Consider the following 8506-nt stretch of genomic DNA (forward strand, 5'->3'; position numbering starts at 1 on the left):
CTTGATATTTTGAAAAAATTTTAGAAGCAGATAAATCAAAACCCCCTTTTTTAATCTCTGGTTAAGAAACTTTTATTTTTATATCATTTATTTAAAAAACAAACAAACAAACAAACAAATAAATATTTTGAATTTTAGACATTATTATTGATATGAAGAGAAAAAAATATTAATCAAATCTTCTAAGTAAAAATTAATAAATTATGTTAAAAAAATTCTAAAGATGGATCAATAGAAATGATTAGATGATAGACTTGAGTCAAAAATAATAATTTTATCAATTCTAAAGAAATACATTTTTTATTTTTATTTGATTTAAAAAATAATAACATACTTTGTGATTTAGAAAGCATTTTGAATAAGAAGAAATTAAAATATAGTTTTATTAAGCAAGTATAACAATTAATTAAATTTAATAAATATAAAATTTACTTAATAATTATTGATATTTCAAATTAAAAATAATTTACTATTTAAAATAACAATAATTAAGTATAAAAAAATTATTTAAAATTTAATATCTTACAAAATATTTTTTTTTATTTAATATTTAAAATCTTAGACATATCAATCATAATATATAGGTTTAATGATTAATTAACATATTGCTGGTTGTTTTGTTTTATAATAAGGGATTATAGAATTTAGCAAATTTCTTCATAATTTTTGTCCTACTTTAGTTATAATAATTTAATTAATTTTATTTAATAAAAAATGCTAATTTAAATTTAATTATTTTATTTAATTTTTTTGATTATTATTTGAGTCATAAATAAGAGAAAAGCAAACATTTAAATGATTTTTGATCTAATGTGTTATAATAAAATTTTAATATTTAGCTTTGAATGTTTAAATCTTTTTATTTTAAGTATCAAAAAATTTAGAGAGAATATTTTATATTTGAAAAATAGAAGAGAAATTCAAAAATTATAAAAAAGTATCATTTTAAAATTAAAAAAATTATTTTATTCATTTTTATGCTTAATATTATGATAAATTTTAAAAATAATAAATATATTTAAAAGTATTTATTTAACTATCTATACATATACATATATATATTTATCAATGCATTATACGATCTTGTAACATTTAATAATATATAAAAAAGATATCCTTTTATAATTATTAGCCATCAGTAAAGTTTATAAAAAAGTAGGAAGGAATTTATAAATTGGCTATATGATCTTGAGAATAAATATTAATTTGTAAATTCTATTAGCATAAATATATATGTTGCTATCATTTTAGATATTTTATAAAAATGTATTATTTCTTATAAATTAAAAATTAATAAATATGTATTCTCGCAATAATATCTATTTAGGAAAGATAAATAGATACAACTTTATAATTTTATGAATAATTAAAAGAAAAATTGATAACTATTAATTTTCAATATTTATATATAAACTCTGTTAACAGCTTAAATTTATTTGTAGAAGAACAAGAAAGTATTTCTGAAGAATGAGTGATTTGTCAAAAAATAACCAAGATTTGCAAAGGACTAAAAATGAGATTATGAGAAAGCTTGAAGAATAAAAAAAGGCTTTCAAAGATTTAGAAAAAAAGGAAGAATAGCTCAAGTAAAATTATTTTTGATAGTATTAATAGATCATTAAAATAGTATTGAATAGCATTAATTAATTCTAATATATTTATGAGGATAAAATATTGATAAATTTGTATGTTTATACTTAAAAAGGTAGTCTGGAAAAATATTTATTACAACAGAGAAAAAAGACAATAAATAGGGTTAGAACCAGTAGTCTAATGGTGGTGTAAGTTATTTTAATTCATCTAAGATTATTATCTTTTAAATACAAATAGCATATTCGAAATATTATTAGTATTATTTAAATTAGACTTTTCATAGATATTACTTAAAATATTTTTAAAGCAGATAATAAATTTGATAAAGTTTGATAGTAGCAATATTAAGAATACTTTTAAATTATTATATTGGGCATATGCTAATTAATAACTAGGTTAAATGAATATTCTAATAAAAGAAAAAGGAATTTTAAAACAAATGGAGAGGTGGTCAAAGAGATAGAGGGTAGCCAATGGATAAGCATGATCATAGGAATAATAGCTATAGGAATTAAAATTAAAAAAGATTCGAAAATGATAGATATAATAGTAATCAATCCAATTAGTATGAAAATAGAACTAGGAGTAGATCTGATCACCATCACAATGCTCATCAACATCAAAGGGCTGATAGCAGAAGATACAACAATGACAATTACAGGTACAATGATAAATTTTCATAGAGAGGTAAAAATGAGAATTTTAGTAGCAATAGAAGAGATAGAGATTATAGCAATGAAAGAGAGAGAAAGAATTCAAGAAGGAGTACATCCAGAGATAGAAAAAATACCTATAATAATGGAAATAGCAATAATAATTTTTCAAGGAAAAGAAGCGACTCATTTAGTAGAAAAGACAATCGTAGAAGAAGTCGTTCATATGATAAGAATGATAGGACCAAAAGAAACTATGAAAAAGAATAAAAAAATGATAAAAAAAATGATTTGAGAAGAAGTAAATCTAATGAAAAAAAAGATAAAGAATAAATAAGACAATCTTCCCCTAAAAATAAAGCATTAAAAAAGAGTCCTTCTCCAAGCAAAGATGTCAAATCGAAAGAAAGCTCATTGTAAATATTTTAATGAAAATTAATTTAAATTAATAAATTGTTTAATGCATCATTAATAAAGACCTGCAAAAGTAGCAATTGATAAGAAAAACGCTTTGTTTGGAGTTCTTAATAACCACTTGAAATCAGCATAGAAAATTTTAGATCACGACAAGAATAAAGTAAAATAGATTTAATTTGATTCAAACAAACAAACATATTTTATTCTTGTTGTTTATTATTATTATAATTTTTATTTAGTGTTTACATTAATATAATTGAATTTTATAGATTGAAGAATAGAGTAAATTATGTGAAAAAGTGGAAGAATCTTACTTAACAGAAATGGAAAAGTTAAGATAGTAAAAAATTCCTGAAATCGAGGTATTCTTTTGATAATGCACGCACATTTTTTAATTAGGAATGTTAAATATAAATAGAATCAAAAAAAGAAGACTCAAGAAGAAATGGAGAAATTGCAATAGTAATTAATGGAACTTGAAAAGCAATCAAAAGGAGAAAATGTTGAGAATCAACCACCTATCCCTGAAGTATGCCTAATTATTTAGAGAAATTTGTTAAGAGATTAGCATCAATTAAAAAATAAATAAATAGATTAAAAGTAATTAAAACGAAGAAGAATAAAATGAAAGAAATCTTAGCAACAGCATAGATAGTATTAGCAGATCAAATAGTATTGATGCACAAAGCCAAAATAATAGCAGATAGTCTAGCAGAAGTAGAAGTAGAAGTCTAAGTGAAAGAAAGTCTTAGTCAAAATAGAAATCTGCATCAAAAACAAATAGCAACAAAAATTCTCCCAGTCCAGCTAAAGATTTATAAAATCAACAAAATGTTAACATAGAAGAGGAGTTAAATGTCAATTAATGAAGTTTAATTAAATTAATTATTTTTTACTTTAGTTATATTTTTACATTTTATTTATATGGATTTATAATTAATTAATCAATCAATCAGTATTTCAGTGTTTATATAAAAAGTTTAGTTATTCAATTTGAACTATTTTTTTTTAAATTATTTAATTTTCTTTAAAAAACTAATTTTGAAGTTTATTTAAATATTTAGAAATATTTTTATTTATTGCTTTATTTAAATTACTATTTTAAGTTTTAAATTATTAAAAAATTTGAATTTAGTTTGATTTATTTTGATAGTGGTTAAAAATTATTAAAATGTTAGAATTGTTATTTTTTATTTATTTATTTTGGTGAATAAGTAAAATATCATTTGCATTTGCAAAAAATTCAAATACATTGCAGATTTTAACTTAAATTATGTTTTTGGGTACTTATTAAAAAAATAATATTGGTTTTAAATATATTTTTATAAATTAGTAGTTATTTATTGAAAATGTCATCAAGTAATATACAAAATGCAAATGAATTAAGTTTAGATAACACCAAAAAGAATGAAGGTAGTAATTAGCATTTAGAAGCCTCAACAAAGACTTAGCTAGCATCAAGTGACACTCAATAGTCTACTGTTGATGCCTCTTCAAATCCTGAATAATAAAAAAATACAACTCATAATAGTGACGAAACACATAAAAATTTGAATTAGGTGGATTTTGAAAAGAAATTATAGCAATATAAATCATAATATAAAAATTAAAAGAGTTCAATCAATAATGGAACCACTAATTAAAATAATAATGTAGATGAATAATAAAAAGTGCCTTCTAAAGAGTTTATTAATACTGAGCTAAAAGATTAATCGAATTAAACTTAAAAAAATAATCAAGCTTCTTCTGAAATAAACAAGGAAGAAGAGCAAGGTTTAAGATAAAAGTTAATTAAAGAAGATGCAGACAATCGTCTAAACTAAATTTAAAATAACAAAGATCATTAGCAAATAGATTTGGACACCTTGCCTCAATCTACGAATAACAATAACTTCCTTAATATAAGTTAGGAAATATAAATTTAAGATTTACAAGAAAAGAGATAACAGCAATTGGTAGGAATTAACATTTCTCCAAATAGTAAAGTAACAATAAATAGAGAGCTTAGCAATAGCTACTTTGGTGATCATGATCAAGATGATAGAAGCATTTATCATGAATAAGAAAAACTGTATTCTCCTACACTTGATAAATAAAAAACAACATAATCTAAAAATGAGAGCGAATTGAACATAACATCCTCTCCTAAACAAAACAAAAAAATGAATGAATCTAATCATAAACAAGTAAGTGAGTTTGAAGCTTCTTCTCCTAAAATTATAAAAAATGAAATAATTGGAGATAACGATACTGATAAAAAAATATAAAGCCAATCTAATTTAGCTCACACACCGACTTCTTCTGCCATAAAAGATAAAGACAATAATATATTTTAGGGAAGAGATAATTTCAAAAAATTGAGTCTCAAAATGAACTAAGTTCCATTAGATGAAGAATTTAAAAATTAACAGTAGCAAGTGCAAGCTTAATAAAATAATATAAATGATTAAAGTTCTTAGCCAAAACAGACATAAAAAAGAAAGAAAAGTGAAGAGGAGAAAGCTTAGCAAAAAAAAGATATCTAAAATAAAAAATAACAAAAAGAAAATCAATAATAAGAGGAAGGATAATTAGAGGAGGAGTATGAAGAAGAGGAGGATGAGGAAGATGAAGAAGATGATGATGAAGCAGAAGAATTAGAAGAAGAAGAGGAAAATATAAAAAATAATTAAGGAGTTTTAAAAAATGAAGAAGAAAACAATTAAAAAAGCACTTAAAATAATATGTTAAACGGAAACTAAAAAGCTTCATATAATAATAAAGATTAAGTTTAAAATAATGAATTAATTGAAAATGGAAATCTAAATTACTTATCTTCTGAACAAGATTATGAGGATTTATATAAAATAAATTATAAAAAGGTTGAGGAAAAACCTAGCTATGAATAAGAAATCAGAGTGATGTAACACGATAAATAAATTTATTTAAGAGTATCCAATATATAAGAAGGAATAGTAACTCTCATCAGTGATGATTACAGCTCTGTTAAAATGCCTTTAATTTTCTTACCAAATGACATATCTTGCGGCTCTATTGTTAAATTATCTATTGATAGAGAATATGACCCTGAAGAAGAAATGAAATAATCTGTTGTAGACATATAATAATCAATACTTACAGATCCTAACTATTTCTTATGAAAAAATGTATCTATATATCTATCTATACAAATGCATATTTAACAAATATCCAGTTATAAGTTATATTTATATTAAAAAAATTAGCTAGGAACCTCTTATTTTCTATATTATTATTTTAAATGAAAAATATAAATAAATCTTTTTGTCAAAAAATTTATAAAATAATTAATTGATATAAATATAAATAAAGCACATCTCTTTATATAAATATTGCAAAAAAATAATTTAATAATTTGAAAATTTTATTAAAACAATTTATTTTATTAATATAAATATAAATTAGTTATCTTCATAATTTGTAAAAAATTATTAAATAAATTATTTTAATAAATTTAAATAGAAAGAAAGCATATCTATCTCTTTATATAAATGTTGCAAAAGAATAATTTACTTAATATTTTATTAAAAAATTTATAAAATAAATTATTTTAGTTGATATAAATATAAATAAAGCACATCTCTTTATATAAATATTGGAAAATAATAATTTAATAATTTGAAAATTTTATTAAAACAATTTATTTTATTTAAATTATGATAATAAAAATATAAATTAGTTATCTTCATAATTTGTAAAAAATTTATAAAATAAATTATTTTAATAAATATAAATAAAAATAAAGCACATCTATCTCTTTATATAAATATTGCAAAAAAATAATTTGAAAATTTTATTAAAACAATTATTATTTAAATTATGATAATAAAAATATAAATTAGTTATCTTCATAATTTGTATTTATACTTATTTTCTTATCAAGTCTTCAACTATAAAAGTATAAGAGAGAACAAGCTTAATATAATAAAAAATTAATTAAATTATTGTTTTTTGAATAATAAAAATAATTAGAAGCTACAAAGTGTTAATTAACTAATCATTAATTGATCATAAAAAATGAATTAAATTTAAAAAAGAACTTGCGAAGAACATAAATTAACTTACACTAGCATTTATGTCGATTCCAACTCTTAAAGTGTGCTGAAATGTTTGAGATGTCTTTAATAAAATCTCGATTTTTAAAAAATAATACCTATTGAGTCTATTCAAAATAATGATAATTCATTACTACAAAATTGGACTTTATCTGAAGAAAAAAACCTAACAGAGTATTTTAAATAAGTCTAAGATGAGATAAAATAATAAAATTATGATTAGAAAATAGAAAGTACTAGGAAATAATTTAAGGAGTTTCTAGTATAACTCTCAGCCATAATAGAAAAAGAAAAGGATAAATAACTATAATAAATAACGAATGAAAAAGAACTGCTGTAAAAGTATTTTTATTAGTATCAAGATCTAACATATTGGGTATAATTTAAAAATCTAATGATAAATGAGCATTAATATTAAACATAAGAATTAAACTAGCGTTTAAGATAAATAATCCAAAATTCAGTAAATAACTAAAAAAATGCCAAAATTATTCTTTCAAAATTAATGGATGACATTAAACAATAAAAAAATCCATAAAATTCTAATACCATTTTCTAAGAAATTTACAAATTAATAGAAGACTTTATACTCAAGATTTAAGGTAGAAAATCAAAACCTGTTTTCAGTTTCTAGTAATAGAATAATAATTAATTTAGCTAAGAAAAAAATGAATAAAATTAGAATCCAAACATCTAAGATAATTCTAAAAAGTTTAATTTTTAGAAAAATGGTAATTTTTTCCCTAATTAAAATTAAAACTGCAATTAATAATAAAATGGGCAGTCTTAAACTTATTTCTAAGATAGGAATATGAATTTTAATAATTAGTTTAAATAAAACATGAATGGAAATATGTTTAGAGATAATGAATAAAACCACTGCTAAAATGAAAAGAATTCATAAAATGTCAAAGAAATTATGAATTTAATATCTAACAGAACAAATGGTTGCTAAGCTTAATTCTTGCAAAATTTAGAAAGCATGCTAATTAACACAAAAGAAATTTTTTAAAATCTTAGCTTTGAAAATGCCTTCATGGATAAATAATACCCTTTATAATTAGAACAATTAGATGAAATTCAATTTTCTAAATTAATTGAATATTCTAAATTCCCTAACTAATTCTAATTTACTAAAATAGATGATAATGACAAAAACAAAGAAAAAAAGGATGCAAATTCAAATTAAGATTTGATTAACTTTGAAAGTACCAATTATCAAAAATCATAACATTTTAAATTAAAATTAGAACATAATTCAATTCTTATTGATAATACTAACAAATGCTACCAAGGATAAATAGTAACAAGCACTTCATTAAATATTTAAAAGATTTACTAATTTAGAATGTCTTTTAACAAATCTTTTGTAAATAACATGCTATATTTTGGACTGATATCTTCAAATGATAAAGACACTAAATCTCTTAAAGATATAGAGCAAGGATTTACATTTTCTAATCTTAGCAATAAGAAACCAAGTCTCATATTTGGACCAGGATTTTAAGAAGAAAACATAAAAATAGAAGTAAGAGTAAATCTAAAAAATGGTACTATGCATATCTTCTAATATCCTGAATACTCAAGCATATATGTTTAGAGTTTAGAAAATATTAGGGAACAATAAAATATTCACTTTGGTATTTAATATTAAACTGAGTAATAATTTAAAATAAAGCTATTTGACAATTAAATACTCGAAATATGACTAACATGAAAACAACAAAGTAAATAAATATGTTTCGTATTTATCAATAGAATTAAAAAATT

At 20.9% G+C, this 8506-nt stretch overlaps 4 protein-coding genes across 4 annotated transcripts in view; 3 read left to right on the forward strand and 1 right to left on the reverse strand. All coding sequences in view use genetic code 6, as the record gives it.

The window, feature by feature from the left end:
* The window catches only part of TTHERM_000379112 (hypothetical protein), a gene marked incomplete at both ends in the record, with an annotated part of 330 nt that extends 243 nt beyond the window's left edge, over positions 1 to 87 (reverse strand). Inside the window, one exon of the mRNA XM_012797520.1 lies at positions 1 to 87. This exon is cut by the window's left edge and continues 243 nt beyond it. Within this exon, the coding sequence (XP_012652974.1) occupies positions 1 to 87 (87 nt within the window).
* Positions 88 to 1467: 1380 nt separating this feature from the next.
* Positions 1468 to 3532, forward strand: TTHERM_000379123 (hypothetical protein; the record flags this gene model as incomplete). The annotated part of the gene is made up of 7 exons (XM_012797521.1): positions 1468 to 1586; positions 1706 to 1781; positions 2013 to 2662; positions 2724 to 2823; positions 2933 to 3025; positions 3082 to 3192; positions 3257 to 3532. The coding sequence occupies 7 exons, from the start codon at positions 1468 to 1470 to the stop codon at positions 3530 to 3532; spliced, it is 1425 nt and encodes a 474-aa protein (XP_012652975.1).
* Positions 3533 to 3898: 366 nt separating this feature from the next.
* TTHERM_00381080 (hypothetical protein) lies at positions 3899 to 5803 on the forward strand (the record flags this gene model as incomplete). Its single annotated transcript, XM_001015491.2, has 1 exon — positions 3899 to 5803. Exon 1 carries the CDS (start codon positions 4013 to 4015, stop codon positions 5801 to 5803), a length of 1791 nt encoding a protein of 596 aa, XP_001015491.2. The 5' UTR covers positions 3899 to 4012.
* Positions 5804 to 6698: 895 nt separating this feature from the next.
* TTHERM_00381090 (hypothetical protein) lies at positions 6699 to 8444 on the forward strand (the record flags this gene model as incomplete). Its single annotated transcript, XM_001015492.3, has 1 exon — positions 6699 to 8444. The coding sequence occupies one exon, from the start codon at positions 6699 to 6701 to the stop codon at positions 8442 to 8444; it is 1746 nt and encodes a 581-aa protein (XP_001015492.1).
* Between the last annotated feature and the right edge of the window lie 62 nt (positions 8445 to 8506).

This window comes from Tetrahymena thermophila (genome assembly GCF_000189635.1).
Source record: "Tetrahymena thermophila SB210 genomic scaffold scf_8254652, whole genome shotgun sequence".
Lineage (NCBI taxonomy): Eukaryota > Ciliophora > Oligohymenophorea > Hymenostomatida > Tetrahymenidae > Tetrahymena > Tetrahymena thermophila.